The sequence below is a fragment of the Culex pipiens genome, chromosome 2, assembly GCF_016801865.2.
Source record: "Culex pipiens pallens isolate TS chromosome 2, TS_CPP_V2, whole genome shotgun sequence".
In the NCBI taxonomy this organism is placed as follows: Eukaryota; Metazoa; Arthropoda; class Insecta; order Diptera; family Culicidae; genus Culex; species Culex pipiens.
Window position 1 is genome coordinate 143,011,264 of NC_068938.1, and position 26,631 is coordinate 143,037,894.

The 26,631-nt window shown below is 39.4% G+C and overlaps 1 protein-coding gene across 6 annotated transcripts in view; it reads left to right on the forward strand.

Moving 5' to 3' along the window:
• LOC120428521 (protein enabled) overlaps window positions 1-26,339 on the forward strand; it is a 62,453-nt gene extending 36,114 nt beyond the window's left edge. For 3 of the 6 annotated variants that reach the window (XM_052706978.1, XM_039593545.2, XM_039593544.2), the window contains 7 exons: window positions 16,188-16,299; window positions 16,498-16,830; window positions 17,055-17,201; window positions 17,275-17,536; window positions 21,592-21,677; window positions 21,738-21,944; window positions 22,024-26,339. In XM_052706978.1, the coding sequence (XP_052562938.1) occupies window positions 16,188-16,299; window positions 16,498-16,830; window positions 17,055-17,201; window positions 17,275-17,536; window positions 21,592-21,677; window positions 21,738-21,944; window positions 22,024-22,170 (1,294 nt within the window). In that variant the 3' untranslated portion in view covers window positions 22,171-26,339. The remainder of the gene's footprint in view (window positions 1-16,187; window positions 16,300-16,497; window positions 16,831-17,054; window positions 17,202-17,274; window positions 17,537-21,591; window positions 21,678-21,737; window positions 21,945-22,023) is intronic. The other 3 variants (XM_039593547.2, XM_039593548.2, XM_039593549.2) reach the window with 3 other exon arrangements.
• Window positions 26,340-26,631: the final 292 nt, after the last annotated feature.

Sequence of the window (26,631 nt, forward strand, 5' to 3'; positions counted from 1 at the left end):
ATTGTCCAGTCCGCACTTCCCGAATTGGGTCCCGTTCCGCGCTCCATACACCGCAAGATTAGCTTGCAACAAACTCGTTCGTCCTCCCTTGTTACGTACGGGATCGGTATCTTGCACTCTTGGTGCAACTTTTATAAGGAAAAGTCCTTGAAGGGTTATTTTCTCCTACTCCTGCTGCGCGCGCTTGTTGCGGATGCAAATCGATGATTTGCATCTCATCTCCTGGTTCGGGACTCCTCCGGCGGCGGACAACGTCTCGCAAAGTGGGGAGGCCAAGGATGGAAATTAGTGTTTGGCTGCAATTCAATTTCAAATTACAGACGACGGCGATTCCGTTGAGTCACCGCATAAGGAGGAACTGGAACTTGTGAAGGAAAGGGGTTTCGCCCCAATATCAATTAAATTATGCTGCTTCAAGTGAAACTATTCGATAATTGAGTCGTTCCCTTCAGACTGAGTAGGGGAAGCAGACGTGGAAGGAAGTTGCAGGAATTTTTCACTTGTGATTCCTTGCGGCATTGACGGCCGGACGAACGAGAGCAGGTTGGAAAATTTGATCAATGTGCGCAGAGGGGGAGAAGCAGAAAAAAGAACTGCTGGGAATCTTGAGTGAGTGTTCAGCGCTCAGTTATGCGCAAGGTTTGGATTGTTTGCAGATGCGAGCGCAGCGGAGAATCACCGGGGATTGCCCATATGTGCGGTTTGCTGTACATAATTGCGCCTAATGAAACGATTTGCGAACTGTTTTTTTTTTCTTTCTTTGCTCTTTTTGTTTGGTATGTTGATTATTCTCCACCTTTGAGGCAATCGAGGTGTTTTTCTCGGGATTGAGCAAATTTCTTAGTTAATTACACATTAATTAAGTTCGAAACTAGTTTTACACTGAGCTTTTGTTGTTGAAAGTGAATTTCGAAAATCTGTTTTCAGCATTGGTCCAGATCGCAAAATTTAGTGGAAATGGATTTTACGAAAAATTGAACAGTTTGGAGCTTTGGTCTCTTCGGAAGAGTTGTTGCAACCTATTCTAAATTACTTGCATAGTCCAGCACAACAATACGCTCGTAAACCCCAACATGATCCCTTAATTCCTCACGTAGAGACGCTTGCAGAACCGGAATTTGCTCTTCACAGCTCGTATACCCGCGAGATGATCTCTCGGATATCATCATCCCGAGCACAAGGGGATCGCATGTTCGCGTTTCGCTGTTCAACAAGCACGAAAAACATCGTAACTTTCGCTCACTCTCAGCTGTGTACTACTGCATGTACCCCGACATGAATAGATCACTTTCCGCAAGCATCACGTACGCGAATTAATCACACGTTTACTTTCGTTATCGGCCGGGGGGATTGCGTGTTACCACTGACTTACTGACTGACTGAAACCGTTTGCATTCCAGGTATATCTCACCCCGGTTGAGTCATTTTTTGTTCCACAAACTGGCCGGCGCAACGCCGCGGTAGATTAATTGCATCGCGCAGGTTTGCTTTGCGTCATCTTCAGGTAATGCTTGGAATTGTTTTTGAGCTGGACCTCTTCAAGCGGCGACAGAGTCACGACGTATGATCTTGATGGGCGCCGGCGACGACGACGCACCCAAGGTCGTGTGCTGTTTCGGGGTGCTGCTCGATTTGTGGACCACGACCAGTTTCTTCCATTTGGGGTGGTCAGTCAAACAAAGAGATCGAAGGCGCTGGACCGAGGCTTGAGATTATGGCCGGACCGTAAAACCAGATTAGTAATGTGGAAGGTTGCCCCAGGCTGAGTGATGCCTGATGACGTTTAAAGGCCAAGGAGATAGACGTGTCAGTCGCTAGGAATCAGCTAGGATTATGATTTGTTTCGTAGATTTAGTTGCAGAAGGGTTCAGCACGCCGCCTTTGGCGCGGTCAATTTGAGTCGTACAAGCTGTATGCAAATGAGCACGCACACAAAGAACAAGCCGGTTTACTGTTTTAAGTGACCGCAATCAAGCCTAATCTCGTGAAATAGTAGAGCTCATTCGCACTAACAATGTGCAAGACTGAGTGACCTGGAAAGCGTGTGTGTGTGAAGTACCCACTATACTACTTGTGCTCGTATCAAGAGCGTACTACAAGCTGTGAAGGGATGCAGCTTTAGAGGCTGCTAAACGAGAACGATAACATTACGGAACAATGTCAACCCTTTATCACGGAAGAACATCGACCTCTGAAGAGCGTCACGCCCGACGATAATTTATAGTTTGAGGAAGAGGAACTTTTACAAAGGAGAGAAACGACCCCCAAGTACTTCTAAGAATAAAGTAGATTGAAGACTATACGCCAAAAGTGAGAGTTGTTAATCTATTAATCACAAAGTACAAGTCGGCAAGTTCCTCAACGGATCATTTGCGCAATCTGAGCAGAGCTCTAACATAAAAATTGCACGCGTGGGCCTCAGAAATACACAAGTTGATGTACACAGAGAGCGAGTACAACTTGTTTAACGCGATCCGTGATATCGTGAAAAAAGAAGAGCAAGATGACGGTGATGGCCGGCACGCGATCCGCTCGCGGATTGTTTGCGGCATTTAAAATTCATTCCATTTTTATCGCGAGGCGGAGGCGGCTCAAATCGTACTACAATATAGTGTGCTGTGGAGTACACACAGTAGTGTTAATCAATTTATCCACTCCAGCGGAGAGGCGCGCTCGCTCGTACCGTGTAGTAGTATAAGGTACTATCTTTCCGAGCGAGATGTTTCACCCGAATTGCGTTCACTCGAGCGCGGGAGTGATTTTTATTATGACTTTAGTTGGCCGCGGGCGCCAAAAACTGGCGAAGAAAAGAACCGCGAACAACGAAATGCAACCTAGTGTGAAGATTAAAGTTGATGTTTATGATATAGTGAAACTGTTGAAACCGTGAAGGAAACAATGTGTTTTCGACACCTTATTAAGTAAGAGTTTATTTTTCTACTTGGATGCACTCTTTTTATATTTTTTTTTCGATTTTCGAGACAAAAAATAAAATCATACGAACTTGTCCATCAAATAAATACATAGCGACAAATCGATCGAAAAAACCTCGTTCGCCAATTCATTGCGGGGCCAATCACATTATGATTCAACAAAATGCGTCTAGTCACAACGTAAACACACCCACCAATACCCGCGTCGTCAACCCATACGTGTATTCATGTATCCGGTGGCAAAGCAAAAAAGTGATTAATTTTCAACACAGATAAAACTTCAATTGGGAAATGCCCTCCCCCGAGTTCCACCCCCGCACAAAAGTTCCCACTTTCCGGTCAGCCCCCAGAGAGAGAGAGAGCCGCGGCAATAAGTCGCGGACGGCCAATCTTGCGTGACCGGCACTTGCCGGCCACCAACTGTCATTCTGTGACGAACCGCGGTTCGCAAAACCTGTGCCGCTTGTCGCAACTACAGTCAGTTGCATTAAATAATTCGATTTATGCTATTTTAAAATGTAAGTCACGATTTTGAAAATCTGCAAATATTTCCAATAGTTTCCAAGCTTTAGGGCTAGTGATTTTTCACGGCAGAAAAAAAAATACGCGGGAGGTCAATTTTGCAGTTATTTCACGGTACTCTAAAATATACCCTGAAATTAACGCAAAAATCAGTTTTTAAAAAATAATTGTGTACAGGAAAATTACTGATAAAGTTAGCAGTTGTTTGAGATACATGATAAAACACCCTGACAAATATATCTATGCCAATAAAAATTATGAGCTCAATTTTGTGAAGCTTGCAGAATTTTCATAAGCAGAGTTTGCAATTTAGCCATCCTACACAGAAAAAAAATTATGGCAATACTCATCAGGAAATGATGCCAGATTTTGTGTCAACAAATCTCGAGGGGGCAAAAAAATAAAGAAATATAAAAATTGAAATTATAAGCCTAGGTTTCAACATTTGGATGAAAAAAGTGTTTTTTTTTTACAGGCGTACAGTTGCTTTTCAATCATTAGTTTTGAAAATATAGAAGTATTGACGGAATTTTTTTCCCCAAAAAAAATTGTTTTTGTGGGACTGTACATTTTTGCCCCCTGATTTTTCAGGCCAATTTTGAAGGGAGGGTGCGACATAAACTTTGAAAAATATTTGCAACGGCAAGAAATGTTTCCAAATGATTTTCAGCAAATAAGAAATTGGGTACCGTCAGTGGGGGTGACTATGGGTCAAAAAAACGATACACCTCTCGTTATTTCTTAATAACAAAAACAATTTAAATAACATCGAAAATCTTTCAACGTAGAATTGTTCTTAGATAGTTTACTAACATTTTCAAAAAAAAGGTGGATTTTGATGAACACTACCTTAAATTCCAATAATTTGAAAATTGACCCAATCTCACCCCTTAGAGGGGGTGACATTGGGTCAAATGAAACTAAAATGATGCTCAAATACAACAATATGATAAAAACAAGTCATCCAACAGTGTTTCTTGTTCGAGGGAATCGTATTGACATGCTACAATGTTTGAAGTAGATATTTTCAAACATTTGGGTAGTTTTCCAACAAAAATATTAGAAAAATGATTTTTCGAGAGGTCATTTTTGGCCAAAAACGTACCTCAAATTTAGATAGCTGCCAAAATAACATGATTTGTTCTAGTCATCTTAAGATGTCCCCTACACAACCCTTTTAACAGAAATTAGTTTCATTGAGAAGAATCTGAGAAATGGTAAAATCCGTAAAAAAACACTTTGACCGAATCTCACCCCCACACCCAATGTCACCCCCACTGACGGTATTAAAAAAAATATGCACAATTTAATTTATATCCGTTTTTTTAACATTTTTTTTTGATAATTCCTGAAAATTAGATAACATTTCAATTTGCTTAGGCTGGTACAAATATTTTTAAAAGTTTTTGTCACCCCCCCCCCTTCAAAATTGGCCCTAAAAATCAGGGGGCAAAAAAATATTTTTACAATATACTTCAAAATTTCAATGAAAAATCAAGTGTAACCAACTGAAATCAAATTAAAATACATTCTCCTGCGTTTAAAATCATTTTTAGCATGTTTGGGGTTATTAAAAAATCTTAAGATTTTTTGAAAATTTTCGATGCAAAATCTTTTTTTTCGATACAATTTTTGTTTTTGTCAGATCTTAGATTTTTTGAAAACTAATGATTGCAAAACAACTGAACTAGTGTAAAATGCATTTTAAAACACTTCTTTCATTTAAATGTGAAGACTATGGCTTGTTATTTAAATTTCTATATTTTTTTATTTTTTTGCCCCCCCCCCTTGACCTCGGCCAGGGCCGAGAGACAAAAACTTTTTTAAATATTTGCATCGGCCTTAACAAATGTTGTACAACATATATTGCATTTTAATTAAAATTGAATAACAACAAAAAAATATTTATTTTTATTTTTTACGGAGATTTAAAAAATAAATGCATAGCTCAAACAACCCTGCGTTTATTTCTTTTATTGTACAGTCATCCCACATATTCGGAACGGTTTCCAGATCGGCCAATGTTCAAAAAATCATACACCCAACTGGCAGTCGCATGATTGTGATGCATGGCGGCATGAAAGTATATCAGAATCTGCATGAAATCTGTCCTCATGCATTTTTTGCGATATAGGAGTATGACATTTTTGCCCGTTACCGACAATTATCGACATTACCGACGGCTTTTTGATTGTATTTCACAAAAAAAACACTTAGCAGAACGAGGATTGAACCACCAACTTCTTGGTTATTGATCCGACACGCTACCACCGCGCCATGGACGCTTGATGAAAAGTGAAGATATGCTTCTCTTTGGAGTGTTGCTCGGGGACGGGCCAGCTTTATATGTGTTGGTGAGAACTGCAGATCGCTGAAATTTTTACACGCGGGCAAAAATGATCTACGGGCTTGCTGCAAAAAATGTTATAAAATATGACATTTTCTGCAGCAAATCCAATGTTGCAGATTTTGAGATATATTTTTCCTTTGGGTGTATTGATGTTTTATACATGGTTTGATAACTTTTTTTGTGAAAATATCAGTTAAATTCAGGTGTTCCACAATTGTGGGAGGCACAATAACATCCCACAATTATGAAACAGGCCATTTGGAGGCAGTGTTTTGCTGCTCTGGACAAAATAGTCTTGGAATGAAGTTTGTGTTCAAAAAGTATTACCACAGACAAACAGACGTGACTCTCCATACAAATTATTTTTGAAATCCATCGACCTTAATAAACTCCACCAAATCACGGCGACACCAGCGCTGCCTGGTGAGCTGATGCCGATGCGCAGTCCAAACATACCAATGCAAATCCATTACTGTCATGTGTCATGTCAGTGTATGCGTGAGACAATCAAGCCTTAACGATTGTAAACATCAACAGCTGACTGACATAATTTTGTTGATGCTGATCGTCAGTACCCGATGCAAAAAATAAAAATCAACGTCGAAGATGACGGTGAATCAGTTCCGTTAAGGGACCATCCATAAACCACGTGGACACTTTAGGGGGGAGGGGGAGTATGGCGATTGTCCACGATCCATACAAAAAAGTTTTTTTTTTGTATGGACAATTGTCCACGAGGGGGGGGGGGGGGTTGAGATTTCCAAAAAAGTGTCCACGTGGTTTATGGATGGTCCCTAAGTTGCGCCAAACAATAAAAGCAAGGCAAAGGTTCCAAAAATTGCTGCCGTTAAATTTATATCGAAACAGAACCACAGAAACTGAATTGTGGAAAAAAGATTGAGTGGCGCAACATCGCCAAAAGGCCAAAAGGATGACCAGCAGCAGCAATCTGAGCAGCAGTCCACGAAGGATAAGCAGGTTGCTCCGAATGAGATGACTCCTCCGCAGTAGTGGACACCTCAGCAGGAGCCTTGACATCGGCAGGCAGTTGAACAGGCCTACCGGGTTAATATTGGGGCAAGAGGCTATGGCCAAGGCTGCCCCAACCTTTTCCTGCAAAGCCTGGATTGTGATTCACCGTTAGATTTCCTGAATTCCATAAATTTTTGTGTTCTCGTTTGCTGCCTCGCACGTGCTCACGCTCAACTTAAAAACAAAAATACGCATAACACACACTGAGAAAAGACGGGTGAGCTGTCACGACAGCAGCGCCATCAGCGCCGGGTGAGTGAATGCCGAAACAAAATTGCATTTGAAATAACCGTTTTTGAAGGACGATGGTCCGGCACTCGAGTGTCCCGTCTGTTTGTCTGTGGTATTACTTTTACTAGTGAAATAGCAAGATAATGTCCAAATGAAGGTTCTTAAAATAGTAGGGTCGACAGAAAAGCTTCTTTTGGCATGCTATTGACAAATTATCATAAAAATGTTCCGAATTTGTGGGTGTTCCGAATATGTGGGATGACTGTAGTTTTAAGTATTGTTCCTTCATATTCTTTTTAACTTTTCTTTAATAAAGAAAAAATGTTCATATGTTAAAACATGCTTTAAACCTCAAATTGAATTATCCCTGGCATGTTACAGCCAATGTTTTTTTCGCTGGATTTTTTTTGTAAAACATTGTAATACATAATATCTTAAAACATGAGTTCCAAAATGACTTTTAAAAATCTTGTGGATTGTTCGAATTTTATAACAAAGGCAAATAAAAGTTTAAATTCATAGAGGAGCAATCTAATCTAATCTAATCGGACACAAGCGCAGCCAGTCCGAAAAAAGCATCCTGGAAGAACTTGCGGTTAGATTACGCCCTAAGTCCTTTCTTGCCAGTATTAATCATTGCAGTACATCCGAGTTGCCCCGATAGTGTATAGCAAAAATTAATGCCGCCAGGCCTACTGCGTTGCATTAACGGCAAAGACAGATTCTGTGAACGGATCAGATTTCACAGAATCATCAGGGGAGGAAGGATGCGTGGGCATACCGTACCAAACGCTCCGAATCAGTTAGGTGTGGTGTGTTAGTGTAAATTGACAAATTATTATATTTTTAGGGGAAAGTGGAAATGGGAAAATTGGGGAATGGAAAGTAGGAAATTGGGAAAAGAGTAGGAGGGTTTATTTAATTTATAATATAGGGGAACATAATCAAATATCAAATAATGATGGAATGCTCTCACCAAGAAACAGCAAATCTTCAAAAACACGGCCAGGTGGTGGCGGTATCCCGATAGTCTGACCCCAGGATCTTGACAGGACACAGGCCGGTCGGATGAAGTGGAAGTGTTCCTTTAGCACCGAATATCTCCACTCCCCACAAATATTTCCGAATGATTCGCTGGTTTCAAATTGCACATCCAGGACGATTGAATAGACTCTTTTAAAATACATAGAGGAGCAATCTGGCAAATAATTATTTTGAATTTAACGGTGATTACCAAATGTTACGGTCAAGGGCAAATTTCACAGATTACGCGGCTTCCGCGAAATAAGAAGATACCTTAAATAAACAAGAAAAACGGAAAAACCTGGCACGGCTCGAGTTTTTGAAAGCTGATTCAATGATAATACCTTAAACAAAAATAATACAGACTAAAAATAGGACGATAACGAGCAATTTGTCAAATTATGAAATGGATTTTAATTGGTAGGGGAGTTTTGTTCCTGCATCTAAAACCAACTAAAATTGTTTTTCAATTTAAATTAAACAAAATTATACTTTACAACTATTTCAAGTTCAAAAGGCTTTAGTGATAATTTTTAGTTTTGAGAAGGTTCAGATTTTTAATTCCACTGAGTGTTCCATGGTACGCAATCGTCATCGTCGGAATGATTGATTGTCATTTCCAAGAACCGAAGAAGTTCATAGCGCCGCCGACTTAGCATTGCACGTCCCATGAGTAGGGGGGGGGGGTTCAACGGCCTAAATCCGATGCTAATGGGTTTCAACATAAAAGAGGGATTTGAGTTTTGTAACACTTCGATTTGATTTAAAAAATCCTCATTTGAAAATTTCAGAATAAATCCTAATTATATTTAAATTTATTAGTATTTAGATTTTTAATAAAAAAAAAAGCAAAAGTGCAAAAAATGTACTTTGCTCAGAAGGTTGACTTGTGAAGAAATAAAATTGAGATTATTCCAAGATTTTTCTACTTTTGGTGGTCAGACACTCTATAAAACATTTTTTTTTAATTTAATCATACGGTAAATATCAGAAGTTTATGACATTGTAATGATTACGTTAAATCTTACACGCAACAATCATATTTACACCATGTCCACGTCAATTAAAAAGACAGATTTTCCTTCAGTGCAGAGTTATTTGTACGACTATTCCTTACTAGTCGCATGAAGCGGCAGCAGTTGCAGCAGCAGCAGCAGCTATTAAGTCCAGCAGAGTGTAAATTGTGTAGACTGTGTATAGAGGGAAGAGTCTAGCTGCCGGCCCACATGCACTCCACATACATTCTCTCTCCTATGGCAAGACTGATTGTTTGTCACTTGACTTAAGTGAAGTGCTTCCGGTTTCGTGTGCTCCATATGAAAACTTAGCTCTCAGAATGAGTCGAGCTGCTGCTGGTTGTAACGCCGATGCACCACACTCTCTATACTCAACATTCGCCGGATTTCTTTTTTATCTGAGTTTTATGAGTTCCTCCTCTTGGGTAGACTTGGGTTGTTTATGTTAGTATATCTGGGTTAGCTGGAGTCTTTTTTTTCGGTATAATTAAATCTCTGACCTGTACTCTTTCCTCTTTGGAAGTTCCGCCAAGTGTAAACTCATTTATAAATCCTCCTCTCTTGGTATGCAATGCAATTTTGTTTGTCGTGGTTACTTTGTACCGTTTTAAAACTCAACAAGTTATGAGTAAGGGAATCCAGCAAATGACATCTACTTACGGTAACCTGTCCATAGGAAGGACTTCCTGTACCCTTCGACGTTGCATCTGTTGGCACGTGGAAATATGCGCCAACCATAGTGAATAATTAAATATCCTTTTCAATGTACTTTTTTAATGATGCACTGTGGTTTTTGTGGTTAGTTTGATGATGAATCCTTGGGCAAAGTATGGCACTAGGCCAGCGACTTGGTAAAGCGAACTCTATTTTTTTTAAATTCTTTTCATTTTATTGCTGCAAATTATGCTGGCTCCTAAACAGTTATTTATTTCTCAACCATTATTTATAACACGATTCATTATTCATTCACGAAATAGCTTCTTCATAAACCTACTCTTTAAAGAATAGCAAAGAGCTTTCAACCGAAGAAGAGAAAGAGGTTCATCACGGAGAATAGGGAGCAGGCTTTAAAAGCTCGTCGTCCTCCTCTTGAATGAATCCTGCTTCGTCATCGTAATAAACCCCGACCCAGAAGCCCCAGAAGCCACGTCGGAGAGCAGGCCGCACAGCTTCCAGCTACAAACTCATCATCGCCAGCAAGCAGCACACGTTCGCACACATAACTCATTCAGTGCACTCGCTAATGCTGCTAAAATGTAGCGCGATTAATCGCAAGATTGGCGTTTTTATAAAATATTGACCATACCTTATGTGCATTGTCCCGAAGTTTGGTTGAATTTGGTTGCCTGAGTCCCAGGTTATAGTTAAAAATGTATTCAGTAGTCGGGCGTGTACGTGTGACAAACCGTCCCCAGAATAAAATCCTTTTGGCCAGTTGTCGCACGAGCTTCTTTCTTCTTTCATATGAAGAGTGTCAACAATCTACGGAGTTTTTATGGTTTTTTTTTTGAATTTTGGGAATCTGTCAAATTGGCCCAAAATCGTCGTGCGACAAGAACACGACAAATTGTTCATAAGACAATCTTGCCATTCCCATGTTGGGTGCTTCTGCACTCGGTGCAATACTCTGTGCGAGCTTGAAGCTTTTTTTCCTCGTTTCATCTTGTTTAAATCCCATCCTGAAAACTTCACCTCTCCAGAAAACTCTTCTTCCTTGGACGCGGTCTGTGCCCACAACCAACAAGTAGTGAGGGTGGTGGAGGTTCTTGAGCTCCGCTCTGCCTCCATCCAGACTCGCTCGCTCGCTCATTTTGAGTTCATTCTTTGCTCTGGCCTAGATCATCACCGCACCGTACTGAAATAAAGGGCCGCACCAGGAACAATAATATATTATGCAAATCATGAGCGCCGTCGGTGGTGGAGGAGGAGGAGTGGGCGAAAAATGCGCGAACTTAAGGGGATAGTTTTACATCATGAGAAAGAGAGCTACTCGCGGGCACACCCACAGCTAAACTATAATTTGAATAGTTTTCCTATTTAGGCATAAATGTTGTGATAAGACCGAAAGCAAATTAATTTGAAACTAGAGTTCCTGGATTATTGATCGTCCAAAATATGAAAATTTCATTTGTTGTGATAACCGATGTGACTATCGTACACTTGTCTACTAAGAATGTTTACTACACCAATACCACCTAAAAACGTACCATTATAGGCTAGTAGCCGCCTCTCGTACATCAAAATGACCTGTCCGAGGGTGCCCGAAATGTTTATTACACTTGAGAAGTTCGTTACTTCGCCTTTCTGTACACTTTTGGGGCTGGTTGTGGTGGTGGGTTGCCCTTTTCCGTAAATAATAATAATGCTATGCAAGAATGTTTTTTGATGGATTCCGGTACAGGTACGAACTCACGGTTGAGAGCTCTCCCTGGGTTTCTTAATTGCACTTGTTAAATTACTCTTTTTTTGTTTATGAAGATGTCTTCTCTGATACGGTGTTGAATTGGTGAGGGGTTGTAGACAAAGGGCAGTTCTCAAGGCTGAGTCATAAAAACCAGTGAATAGTTTTTTTTTATCAATATTAAGATATATTTTAATGTCAGAATTTTTGCTTTACTTTAAAGAATTGTATGGACGTAGTTGCATGAATTTATTGTAACATTGAGAATCAATATCGAAAATTAGAGTTAATGTAGTCATAAGCGCATCAACCTAATTAAATCATCAAAGCATTTTTTTTTTTTTTTTTTCAAAATATACTTGGACTATTTTATAAATCTTCAAAAGAGTCGAATACAAGCACTTAAAAATGGGGATATTATAACACTTCACGCCAGAGTGTTAACGTTTATTTTTTCCGAAATTATTATTATTTTTTTCTTTGTTGACCTTCTACATTTTGAGCAACTTCTATGTTCTGCGAAAAACCTCACTTCTCTAGTTTCAACAAAAAAAGTATAAATTCGAAATCTACTTTTCATAGTCAAGCTCAAATTTGGTGGAGCTATGGATACTATAAAAAAATGTAAAAACCAGATTTTGAATCATATTGGACCACCTCTTCTTTATTGGCATCGCCCCAAAGTTTTGCGATATTCTTTTTTCAAATGGCCATATCTCGGAAATAAAATGATAGAGCAAAACTTGCAAGGAAATTGGACGCTGAATTGAATTGAATGTGAATGTATTCACTGCATATTAGGGTGGGTACGGATTTTGAACGGTTCTCAGATCAAGTTCGGGTGTGGTTCTCCTTGTAGGACATACCCATAGGGACTCTCACGCCAAATTTCAGCTCATTTGGTTGAAAACTGGCTTGTCTCAAGTGAGTTCAAGTTTACATGGGATTTACTATGGAATTTTTTTTTTGTTTATTCGCTCCTACAGGCCTGGGGAAAACATGTAGAAACATCTAGGATGGCCAGAAATGAGCGGAACCGTCTGGAGAACAACTTTCCCTAAGAGACCAGGTCGATTCGTCCACCCCTCATCGAGCTCAACGGCAATAGGGGAAATATGCCCATTTTAAGCCTAATAAGCGGTCGTGTTCGAATGATGCTGGATAATCTGGATTGTTCCTTGAAATTCACTAAAACCAAGTACCCCAACGAGTAGAGCAACTTTTTGTGAACATTTCTGTTTATTTTCACTTTTATTAAAAGTTATGCTATTCCTTTTACATGCATTAAAAAAAAATATTTCAAAAATGCATTCTAATCAGTCGAGTGCATTGGGCCACGCCCATTTTTCTATTTTCAGCTTAGTTCTTTTTTTCTTCCAGCGCTCTTTTGGGTCTGCTTAGTGCTGCCAAAATTGATGAAATTTTAAGCGAACACTCACGAAAAGTAGCATTTATAGCGGAAGGTTCCTGGCAGCACTTGCTCACTCCAACAGGCGCTGCACCAGCATGTTGGTGGTGTTGGTGGCCACCCTTTGTTCTTTATTTGCCTTCGCTCCTCGCTCGGTTTTCTTCAGCCTTCGATTGGAATGGGTATTCAAATTTCAAACGTCAGAAGTCTTAGCGCGTTTGTTTTTTTTATGGTGCTTGCTAATTATTTACATTTTTCGGAATTATTTTTCAAGTGAGTGACTAACTAATGTGCGGAAGAACATGTTGCCGGTAGTTGGAAGCAATTTTATATCTTAAGCGCTTTGAAATCGTTAGCGCAAATGAGAAGATATTGATGGCCACTTTCGTTTAGCAGTTAACCTATGATCTTTGTGGATGTGCGTGCCACCAAAATGATGAGAAATGGTCTCGCAAAATAGAAATTGTGATCAAAAGTGCATTAAATTCGATCTTTTGGCCAGTAAATGGCATAAATTTGCGTGCTTACTCGAGGCGGTGCTGTTGCTGGCAAGTTTATAGCCTGGTATTTATAGTTTTTTCCCCAGAAAAGCATTAAAAAAGTATAAAAATTGAAATTACGAGCCATGGTTTCAACATTGTAATGTAAAAAGTGTTTTAAAATGCATTATACAAAAAAAATACAATTTTTGCGGTGTTGTTCATTGGAATTCCATACTATTTTTAAACGAGCTTAAACATGCTAAATATGATTATCAATGCAGAAAAAGTTGGTTAGACTTCTATTTTCATGGAAATTTAGAAGTTTTTTGGAATTTTTTTTGCCCCCTCATTTTTCAGACAAATTTAAAGGGGGGGGGGACATAAACATTGAATAATATTTGCAACGGCCTAATTTAAAAAAATCAAGTAAATTGTTCAAATTTCAAAAACTTAACGTCATTATTGAATGTTCCAAAGTTGTTTTTTTTTCACTTGACTTCACACCTTCAGAAATCTGTAGGAGCCCAAAAAATATCAAAATGTGTGGGTGTTGTCAAAATTAGGAAAGAAGTGTTACCAAAATCGGAGGTTAGACAAAATCGGGTGTTGCCAAAAGTGGTATGGCAAAATTTAAGAAAATATTTTAATTGAATCCAAATATACAATTTTTAAAGAATGTAGGAACACATTTTGAATAATTTGCAGTTCATATTTTATATTTGAAAAGTCATTTTTAAAATTAAAATAATTATCGCAACATTGCCTACTTGCTTCTTTTAAAATATCAATTTTCACCCATCAAAAAAAATCTTGAGGTTAACACAGCAAAAACTGAAATATTGTTTTGCATAAGTTTCACATTTTTATTAAATAGAATGTTTTGTTTTTTGTATGATTTTGGGAATATTTACATTTAAGACATAAATAATACGTAAATTAAAATTAAAATTCAAATGATACGTTGAATAGGAATGTTTGACTGCTAAACAAAAAAAATGCTTCTATTTTTGCCTTCCTCACCATACTGTGGAAAGGCTATAAAATCACTCGCAAAATGAACATTTTAATACGAGCTCCTAGACTCACCTGCACGTGCACATATCGACTCAGAATCAAAAACTGAACAAATGTCTGTATGTGTGTGTTTGGATATGGATGTGTGCACCGAAATATTCTCACTCAATTATCTCAGCACTGGCTGAACCGATTTGGACCGCGTTGGTCTCGATTTCGATTCGTCTTGGGGTTCCATAATTCCCTGTTAAAAATTATTAAGTTTAGTTAAGTACTTCAAGAGTTATGCTAAAAAAAACTCAGATATTTCGATGAAAATAGAGTCCGGGTTCATCATGCGACCTTGTCGTTGGTAAAATAATTGAATTGAATAATGCGATCCATCGCTTGTTGGTTAATTAAAAGCCTTTCAAATGAGACTATAAGATTAGAAATCTGCTAACCCTATTATTTGTATCTTAAACATTTTTATTTAACCAAAAACAAAACTATGTTATTGTTAGGAAGGCATCAATCCCCCTACGGGGGAATAAGTAACGTTTTTGATGTAAAATTATATAAATAGCTTCTAAACACAATGCGTTTAGACATTGTTCGAGACAGAAAAATAAATTACTCCATACTTGTTTTGACTTTAAATATAGTGAAAACACAGTCAAAGTTGATCCCCGACATAAACCTTGAAAAAATGCATATTTTTTTTTATTTTCAGTTTTACTACCGTTATCAGGGGTGGCATTGGGTCTGGGGGTGAGATTTGGTCATACAACAATGCTGAAATTTGTGCGACCCAATTTCACCCCTTCAAACTCAATGTTACCCCTGATGACGGTTGTTATATTTATTAGCCCATAATAAGAAAATAGATTCTTAGACAAAGTCATGACTCATGCTTTGACATCTGCAGTGCTACCAATTTTAAATAAATGTGCAAGCAGTGGTGTCAGTTTCTGATTTTTAACATAGCACAACAAAATATAGAAAAGTCTTCTTTGATCCAATTATCTATCTTTACAGTATTGTTTTTTTAATTTTTCTTCATTAGTAAGCTTTAAATCTCTCTTAACACGATTCCACCAGTATCGCCCAATATCCTTATTTCCGTTCCTCGCCCAGCCTTCCTGTTGCTTTTCCCTCCCGAATTACGGAAAATCTCTCTCTCTTGCTCTCGTTTACGACCGTTCCCGCCGCACCCCGAAGAAAATTATTCCGATGCTGCGATGCTGGTGCCGTATCTTTCATTATTTCAATCAAAGTGCGCGCGCGAGAGAGAAAGAGCGCCGCGAGAGCGGGGAAATTGGGATTATTTCGGATTTTTCTCGCAGGTCACGTGTCGAACGCGCCGCCGCCACCCTGGACAGTTGTGTGTCCACCCTACTAAGCTGTCACCATTCAAAGAGTTTAGAGAATGACCACCACTTGCGATTGCAAATGAAGGGGTGCGATAGTCTCCAATTCACGTACTGGCCCTCTAATTCTGGCTGGTTGAAACAATTCAGTGCTTGTGATTCGAGTTTTCGCTTGGTGCGCCAAAACATAGCGTCGCGCCGTAAAATGCTCATGCTCAGTTGTATTCGTCCCGACAACCCTTTTCGCTGTCATCATCAGCAGCACTGGAACTGGCATTGGAAGCAGCAGCACAAGCTCCAGCTCCAGTAGTATTCGGTGGCCTCCCAGTGTTTCGCGTAGTATTCCAAGAACTCGATGTGTGTTTTGCGCTGATTACGATTGTCGATAATCAATTTTCTAATGTTTCGTTTTTTTCTTCTTTTCAGTGCACCTCCGGTTCCGCAGCCACCCGTTTTACCACCGCAGCAGCAGAAACCAATCTATGCATCACAACAGAGCAACACCAGCACCAACAGTATTACTTATGGAAGCAATTCGGTACGTTCTAGCTTTGTGCTAGTTCTAGCTGGCGAATAAAATCCCACACCCTCTCCGAAAAAAATGCTGTGTGCAAACAGCGACGTGACCTTGAACTCCGTCGATTGCATGCAGCAGGAAAATTCGATTTTCCACCACCTGCGATTCGCTGCACCCGAATTTGACCTTGATTTCCGCCTCTTTCCCTTCCCCTTCCAGCAACCACAATATCAGCAGCCAATATACGTAGCATCGAATCAAAATCCAATGATGAATCAAATGGCCTCGCAGCAGCAGCAGCAGCAGCAGCAGATTCCGGTGCCACCGATTATGCCCAACGGAGCGGGAGCGGCCATCTATGCCACGGCCACGTGCTCACCCAACACGAGCAGTAGTGTGAACCCGACGATCTACGCCGGCCAGCAGCACATGATGCTGCCACCGGGGGGTGGCCTTCCCGGACCCGGTCAGCAGCAGCAGCTCCCGAATAATTACGGACAAACGAACGGCGGCTCGGCGTACGGCGGTCAGCCGCAGTACGGCATTCCACCGGTGAGTGTTGTAGGTTGTGTGAGGAGGGGGAATTGTGAATTCTCGTTTGTCTGATGGTTACCTGCTTGAGAGAAGAGTGCTGGTATTTCGTTACTGATCAAGATCAGCTGAAATTATCCAATGATTGTGGCACTCCATTGAAAACCAGAAAAAGAATTATGGGAACCCCAAACCGTACAATTCGGATCGGATGAAACCAAACCTAAACTAACGTCTAATTTTAGGCTCCACAGATGCCAATGCAACAGATGCAGCTGATACAGCAGCAGCAGCCGCCACCGCAGATGCAGCAGGTGAACGCCCCGCCGCAAGCACCACCACCACCGATGCCCCCAGCCTTCCCCATAATGACTTCCGCCAACGTTCCACAGGTGAGTAGCGTGCAGCATCAACCACATCCCGATTCCAATTTTACCCATCCGGTTGACCTTTCTGCGCTTTTAGCCTCCTGCCCCACCTTTACCACCGGCCACGGGAGGTGGTGGCGGTGGTGCCGCACCCCCTCCTCCGCCGCCCCCGCCCGGTGCGGGAATGCTCGGCGGGAAGGGCGATGCCGGCATCAACTCGCTCGCCCTGCAGCTGGCCACCGCCAAGCTGAAGCGCAGTCAACCCCCCAAGACGGCCCCACCTGCGCCAGTCTCGACGGTGACGGAAAACAGCGGCAGCAGCACCTCAAGCGGAGGTAGTGGTAATTATGGAACCATAGGTAGACTTACTCATGCCTACTAACATTCGTCATTAACGCACGCATTATTCCGTTTCGTTTTTGTGTTGTTTTCTCTCGCTGTCAAAATTACGAAAAATAAACCCCACCGTCGTAAGGAGTAAGACACATTTCACGATTGGCTAGCGCATTGCCCTCCCATCGAGAACCTACCATCGGGTCATGTTCCACCGAGTCATGCTAACACACGCACTAACCACCTAACAAATCGTCATGTAGATTATTTTGCTTTCTCTAGGAACATTAAGTTTAGTAATAAGTCGGTGTTGTCAAAATGCTTATGCGCCCTTTTGAAATGTTGCTCCAGACATATCAAACTTTTTTTTTCTGGAATTGTGTACTCAAATAACACTAATGAATATCATGATTTTTCCGTCACAATTAAGATGTTTAATAATAGGTTGGCACTTCAACGTGAAAAGAAAAATAGCTTCGCATTTTGTTACACGTAGAAAAATCCTATACGAAGATCCGTAAAATGCTATCAGGGATTTTTGGCATATTGTGATCTCAATGTGGTACTCCACTGCCACGAGCCGCGGGCATCGTACCTTCTCAAAGGCCCCTATCAAGCTGATCAATACCGGCGCTGGCTACGACCAGTGGTAGAGTCACTCTGAGAAGTGGACGGGAATGTTAGTCCGATACTGAGGGAGTTAGCAGAATGGATTCACAAGTGGCAGTGATGTGACAATCGCAATTCTCCAGAAATTCTTCGTCGACGTGCCTTTCGATCAGCAATAATGTAGGATGGACTTCATTTGGTAAATCGATTTGATATCAACGAAAACGAAGTTGACTTTATAGCTGTCGGTTACCATTGCTAGTACCAACCACTAGTGTCTTCCTTTTATCTACAAGGACTTCGCCGCCCTGGGCTCCTAAGTGTATGAAAGTATGGCACGGAGCGACGGCGCCGAATACCCATTTTACACAAAGAATTTTAGAGCGCCCGCCGCGGGATTCGAACCGGTGACCTCTGGATTGTGAGTCCAGTGCGCGGTCCGATTGATCCACACGGGCGGGACGATTTGATATCATAAACCCTAAAACATATTGGTCCAAATTTGGTTAATTTATATCGTAAACTATATGGGTTCTCCGCCAACTCACACAGCAGTTGCCCAGACCCCTCTTCGATTTGCGTGAAACTTTGTTCTAAGGGGTAACTTTTGTCCCTGATCACGAATCCGATGTCCGTTTTTTGATATCTCTGACGGAGGGGCGGTACGACCCCTTTCATTTTTGAGCATGCGAAAAATAGGTGTTTTGCCTTCCTCACCTCAATGAGGAAAGGCTATAAAATCACTCGAAAAACGAACTTCTTTATTAGACCTCGTAGACCCACCTTCACGTATACCTATCGACTCAGAATCAAATTCTGAGCAAATGTCTGTGCGTGTGTCTGGATGTGAGTACGTGCACCGAAAAATATGCACACGATTATCTCCGGATTGGCTGAACCGATTTCGACCGTTTTGGTCTCATTCGATCCGCCTTGGAGTCCCACAAGACCCTAGTTAATATTATGAAGTTTAGTAAAGTACTTCAAAAATTATGCTAAAAAACGATTTCGAATAAAGTCCGGAAGATTGTAAAAAGGGTGGTTTTTGTAAGAAACCCCGTCATGCTATACATTTTTATAAAGGTATTTAAAAGACCTTTCCAACGAACCCAAAACGTTGAAGATCTGAAAATCCTATCAAAAATTATAAGCACTTAAGTGTTATTTATGCACCTTTTTGGAGGCCGGATCTTAAATATTTTGATGAAAACGTTGTCCGGATCCACCATGCGACCTGTCTTTGTATAGGTAATCAAAGACCTTTCCAATGAGCCTAAAACGTTGAAGATCTGACAACCCTATCAAAAGTTATAACCACTAAAGCAGGCCTGCCCAACGTACGGCCCGCGGGCCGGATCCGGCCCGTGAAGCCATTTCATCCGGCCCGCGACGGCATTTCAAAATAGTTCCATCAATGTCCCTTAAGGCTGTTAATGAAATATTCGATAAATAAATTTAGAGTCAAGATTTAAAAAATACTTGAGATCATATTTTCACATAATTTCACAAAAATTAAATTGAGAAAATTTAGCTGTTATTTTATGCTTTAGCAATGTTTTTATTTCAAATTCAAGCATTCTCTATGTTCGAATATAATTTTTATCATTTCTATATTGATGTTTTCAGAATCAATAATTAAACTAAAAACTAGGAAAAGAAAACATAATTAACAATTTCGTTAAATTGAGAAATAAACGATTACAAACTTGGATTGTTGTACAGAATAATTCTTATATTGAATTTCTTACTATTTGAATGTGTTTACTTAAATTATAGTTTTTCTGTTCTGAGCCATTTTATTCAAATTGATTTTTATTTAAAAAGAGTAAGAAAAAATGATGAATTTTTAGAAAACTTTTTAGTAACAGAAATATTGCCAAGAATAAGCTTAAAAAGCAAAATATATATATTTAAATAACGAAGTTCGCTGCAAATATTTTTGAAGTATTAAAAAAAAAATCTCAAAATAGCAAAACAAAAAAAAAATCAATTGTTTGAATAAATTTTAAGAATATTTTTTTAAATTTTGTTTGTGTTTCAAATCATTTAATAATATGTTGTTAGATATTTGCATAAAAGTGCACAATACCACAAAAAGTGTTTTTTGAAGATTTGAATCCAAATTTCGTTTAAATAAATTCTATTTATTATTAAATTTTAATTTTAAAAGGTATCTTTGTTTTTCTTTGTTGTAATCCAGTAATCCATCCATTTCCAACGTTTATCAAACATTAGTTCCGGCCCGCTACTGTTTAAGAAAAATCAGATCTGGCCCGCAGGTCCAAAAGGTTGGGCACCCCTGCACTAAAGTGTTATTTATACAGTTTTTTAGGCCGGATCTCAGATATTTTGATAAAAATAAGTCTTATTTATACTCTTGTATTAACTTTATGAATGTAAAGAAGGCACCACCCACCTAAGGTGGATTAAGGCTGGTTCAACTCTTTTTTGGAACATGTCATTTTAAGGGAAATTTAATGTACTTTTCGAATCTATATTGACCCAGAAGGGTCATTTTTTCATTTAGAACAAAAATTTTCATTTTAGAATTTCGTGTTTTTTCTAACTTTGCAGGGTTTTTTTAGAGTGTAATAATGTTCTACAAAGCTGTAGAGCAGACAATTACAAAAATTGTGATATATAAACATAAGGGGTTATCGTGTTATGTTTATCACGATTTTACGAAAAAAAGTTTTGAAAAAGTTGGTCGTCGTCGATCATGGCCGTTCATAGTCATCTGCGACAGACACGGACGACGAAACAAAGAGAAACGCAAAAAGTAACTTCTTCAAAACTTTTTTTTCGTAAAATCGCGATAACTCGTGATGTTTATAAGCAAACCCCTTATGTTTATATATCAAAATGTTTGTAATTGTCTGCTCTACAAGATTGTAGAATATTATTACATTACGAAGAAGTAAATGTTGGCCCCGTCTAACCTAGAGGGTCAGGTCGTTAGCTCAGTCCAGGTCGTCTCCCTGGGTCCTGTCTCGGTAGAGTCGCTGGTAGGCAGTTGGACTCACAATCCAAAGTTCTTCAGTTCGAATCCCAGAATGGATGAAAGCTGTAAAAGGAGGTTTGCAATTGCATCAACAACTTGCCACTCGAGCAATGATTATGTGGAGTGAACTTCTTTATACAATTAATAGGTATCATATGTTCAGTTCTATATTATACCTATAATCTTTTCGTTACTGGTTATCTGTGCTCGCAATAATTCATGAAGACTTATTAATTTTCTTCCCCAACCCTTCGATGTGCCATCCAAGCACCGTTGCTAAAGGATGGACTGTTTTAAAAGTTTTAATAGAAACCTCACTTTATTGAAATTACATGGATGCCATAACTGTAAGCTTGTTGCAGGTTAATAGGGGAAATGGATATCGCATGTTGTTTTGATTTTTATCTTTTTTTAAACGCACTTGTTTCTGTTATATAACTTTGACTGATTCACATTTTGGTTAACGCACAGGACGGTCCTCCTCCGGAATGGCCTCGATGATGGACGAGATGGCGAAAACGTTGGCACGGCGAAGAGCACAAGTGGAAAAGAAGGAGGTTCGTCACTTGGTATAGTTATGGTCTTGACCAGCACAATAACGTTCAACTCACTTTCAGCCGGACCCCACCGACGACGGCCAGTCGAACAGCGGACGCCAGCGGGCCTGGGAAAAGTCCAGCACGTTGCCGCACAAGCTGAGCAGCAGCAGCAGCAACCAGAACAACAACAGTGCCACCAGCAACAACACCAGCCTGAGCGGCTCCGAGTCGCCGAAGCCGTCGCGGAAACGGTTCGGCAGCGCCAGCGAGGAGACGATACTCAAGGTAAGTGGTGTCGCCGTCTCTGTCTGTAGTATTTGTTTGTGTTTATGTCTTTGTTTGTTTGTCTGTATCTGTTTTGTAGCAAATCAACGGGGACAGCTTTTCCCTGCCCAGCTCGATGGAGCTGGAAAGCTTCAAGGAGGACATTTTGCGGGAAATGCGGTGCGAGATCGCCAAGGCGAAACAGGAGATCATAGAAGCTATCAAATCCGAGTTTAATCGGAGGTAAAAATGTTGGCCATCACCCTGGGGCTGGACTAAGGCTGGATAGTGAAATTGTCGAAATTTGAAGAAAACTTCGAGGGGGGGTATTTATTGTAGCGAACGCGGGGGCAAATTAGGGCGTTTTAAACGAAACAACACGCGAGTGAGTGTGCTGTGGAACAAACACTGTCAAGGTGCAGACACGAGTTGCTCTCTTTTATAGGTTCTAGACTTGTGTGTAAACGGGTACTGTTTACTCTACACTTCAGTTTTTGGTTGCATTCACGGTGATTCGATTGCGGCGGTGCATGACAGCAATCGCGTGCTGACAGTTAAATCAGACAATGGTTATATATGAAAGTATATATGAAATTAATGGTTTAAATACTGGAAAATATACAACTATATTGAAACAACAAAAACACGATTAACGATTATTACTGGGGGGAAGAAACACGAAGACACCTACTAAAAAAAACAGGAATGCTAAAAACAACTAACCTAAACCAATATCAACTAGCCGATAAAGGAGACTTCAATTAAATTGAACATGCGACTTTTTTACTGAGCGCGTTTTCCTTCCCCTCCGATGACGAACGATGAAAAATTAGTTAAAATATTTCGTCATAGCAAAACAAAACTAAACTGCAACTTACCACGCGTTTCCAGGTAAAAACACCGAACAGAGCAGCAGTGTGCATCAGTAATCGCATTTCATTCATAAAATCAACTCGTATTCATTATTGAAAAACAAAAAAAAAACAAGCTGAGACAAAAGTAAAAAAAATCATTCACATTTAATCTACCAACAAATATCTAATTGTACGGCGTAAGTTTAACCAGATAGGCAGAACAGAATTTTCAAAAAAAGAAGAAACAAACAAAAACAAACACTTACACACACACACACAACAAGTGCGCGAGCTTGGTGAGTCTGATCGATGTGTTGTCCTATTGTTTTTCCTATGGTTTTTCGTTTTTCGACTAAAATATTCCAAAACAAAGTAAAGAAAGCAGCAGTTTACAAAGCATTAGGTGTACCACGTGTAATAACTGTTAAGACAAGTCTCTATTTGCAAAATTAATTAAGATGAAAGCTCGAAAGTTCTAGATCAAAACACACAACGGCAACAAGAACAACACAATAGATACGATAATAAATAAAGAAAACGCATTATAACTGAAAACAGCCATTTATACAATACAAAACACACACAAAACAAGAATGCTAAAATAGAGAAGAAAAATAATACAAAAAGCAACAAAATACTACTATGAAATATCGAACTGCAGTAACCGTACACACACTAACACACAGAAACAATAGGAACGAAGCGCATTGTATCGAGAGAGAAAAGGAGAACATCTTTACACTTTTACACACACTCTGAAAAAGAAAAGAAAAACTGAAATTCGAAGGTATTTAGCGAAATGACTAAAACAAACACTCACAAAACTGTCGTGAATTCTTAAACTATTGAGCAACAGCAATGAGAGGGAGAGATTAGAACGAAGCGAACACGAAAATGCCATTTTGAATGTAAATAGTCCAATGTTCGAACCCTATTCGTCTTTTTTTTTGTTCGGTTGTTTCGATTGTGACGCGGAAAAGGCTTGTTTAAACATGATGCGACTGCTCTTGTTTTGTCGTCGACGTGCCTTTCGAGCTGCGATGCTATGAAATGGTCTTTGTGTATGCTCGCAGTTCAAGCGACTTTGTATTGTTGTGAACTTACTTCGATATGCAGGGTATTTTAGAATTCTTTTTCAATCGACGCCGTGCCTTCCGAGTTGCAATGCTAAGCCCGAGTAGGCGGGATAAAAAAATGCAAATTGAGGATGTCGGATTTGTTGTTGAAACTGCAAAAACTGACACAACAAAGTCCTGAGACTAACATGTAAATTAAAAAAAAAATATCTTGTAATAACAAAGATGAACCATTCGTGTTATTAAATTGTTATTGCAATATTAACATTTGTTATTTTCAGTACATTTTTCTGTTGTGCTGTTATTTCAACAACTAATCCGACCATCGTAATAACAAAATTTGTTATTGATGTTTTTAAGTAGATTCTTCATACAGCCGTCGGAATGCCTGACGGATTGCAATATAACTGAAAATAAATCATTTATTCGAGCGACAGACAGCGACAGATTTTGACAGACTTGTAGCCGTCTATGTACCATCCGAGCAACAGTGCTTTGGAGAAGCCTTGTTTAGTGGCCTATGCAGCCGATACCTTGATTACAAATGTCGCGTATTTTTTACGATTTTGCATTAAAAAGGGTGACATCCGAGCTACGATGCTATAGGAAGAATTTGTTATTTTAGGTGGCGCATACGAATAGATTTTTGCCGACTTTTGTTAATCCTTCAACATATTAGTTATGTTGCATATTTTAGTCGAATTTTAATGCAGTAATCGCGTACCTGCCGAGCGAGGATGTGTAGATCCTGTTCAGACATGTTGCGTACTTAGACATATTTACTATTCAATCGTTGACGTGCCACCCAAGTTGCGATGCTTTGAACATAATACATTATATTACACGATTTTACACAAAATCGTCGACGTGCCTTCCGAACTATCATGCTACGTGACGTATTTCAAACATAATGTAGTCAGCGGTTAAAGCCTTTAAGGGTCCTACAAACTTCGCTATTTATGGATAGGTGCCTTTTTGCTACAAGGACTACATCCCCTTTCGCTCCTAAGTGTTTGAGGTATGACACAGTGGGAATAAATGAAATGATTTGTATCCAATCGCCAACATGTTTTTCGAGCTGCGATGCTATCGAAAGGGCTGATCATCAACAAACATCGACGACATTTTTGGAATTTAATGATGCCTGAACAAGCTTAACTGTGTCACAATCGAACTTTTTTTTCTAGTATTTTTTGTTAGTCATCATTTTGTACAAACATCATCTAAGGAAGAATTAAAGAAAAAGGTCTTGAGGTAAAAGAGTTTAGTAACCGACCCCTGGAGTGCACACTGATATTTTCAGTGACGTAAAATTAAATAAAACCTCACCGTGGACAATTGTGATCCAGTTAAAAAAAACCGTTGTACAGAACCAATGCACTGCATCCTACTTTCCCTTATTTTAACCAACCTCCTCTACTGTGTAGCATCGTAACAAATAGTAATCCTAGAACCCCATTCTTTTAACCTAATTCCGAAGCCGCTTTTCGGTGTAAAAAAACACATTCTACGCAGCATTTCAGTATTTCCCGGAACAGCGCAAGTCTCACAACGGAAAAGTTGAAATTTTAACCACCGCGAGATGCGTTTCCACGCCAACGACGAAAGAGAATGAGAAAAACTGATATTATTCAAAGTATGAATAGTGAAGTAGGAAGAAGAAAAAGACTATTCGACAAACAAACGAAAATTGGCCATTTAATTGAAATTATGTTTGCTAGTTAATACGAGCTTTTTTACGTTCTGCTTAAACAAACAACTACGATAATTAAATTTGCAGATCATGTGCTACAGCATGATTCGCTGGAAATGTCCAAATTGATGCGTTTTTAACCTTATTTTGCCCACTCTCTAACCACGCATTTATCCCTCTGCTAATTATGTGCTATGTTTTCTTTTGCGTTACGAGCCCCTCTAGTATTTATGTAATATGTATATTTAACGACAACAGAGAGAAGAAAAAGAAAACGTAACTTGTATTTAAATCTAATGATTTACCTAAAAGCTTCCTAGAGATCGACTTAAGATACAAACAAAAGAAAATGAACTAACTAAATACCAAATTATGTTTGACAGAAAAAAGAAAACAGCTCCAAGAAAAAAGAATGAAAATGATCTACTACAAAAGAATAAAAAACTCCGGCTAGACATGGCATAAAGTGAACGTTAAATACAAAAGTATGAGAAATTACAAGTAGAACGTATATCTCTTATATGACTTTGTGATTTTATTTTTACTATTTTATTTACAGTATATTATACATGAACAAAGCTATAAAAACGAATATGTAGGGTTTACTAATTGATTGATAAGCAGCAGCAGTGAAGTACAGAAGTGTTTTTGAGTAAGAAGGTGAAAAAAATGTGTTGTAAAACGAGATCCGAGTCCCGAGTGACACGGAGAGAAACCACAGATTGTCACGCCAAGAAGACGTCAGAAAACAAACACACACAAAAAACACACGTAAGAAACACAAACACACACACGTATATAGATAACCTAAATTTTATAAAAATTAACGATAAAAATACTGCGATTAATAAAAAATTAAAAGGAAAACTTCATTTTTAGTTAACGACATTAAGTTTGAAGAATTCTTGAAAACCAAAATTTAAATTAAAACAAATGGCTCTCAAGGGTTAACAGTAAACACTCGATAAACGCATGCATCAGACTTTATATATCACACACTTTCGCGCACACACAGTCACACACATCGCGGAAGGTCAATTGCGGACCAAACCCCGTCGAAATGATGACATCATCGTTTTTGGGGG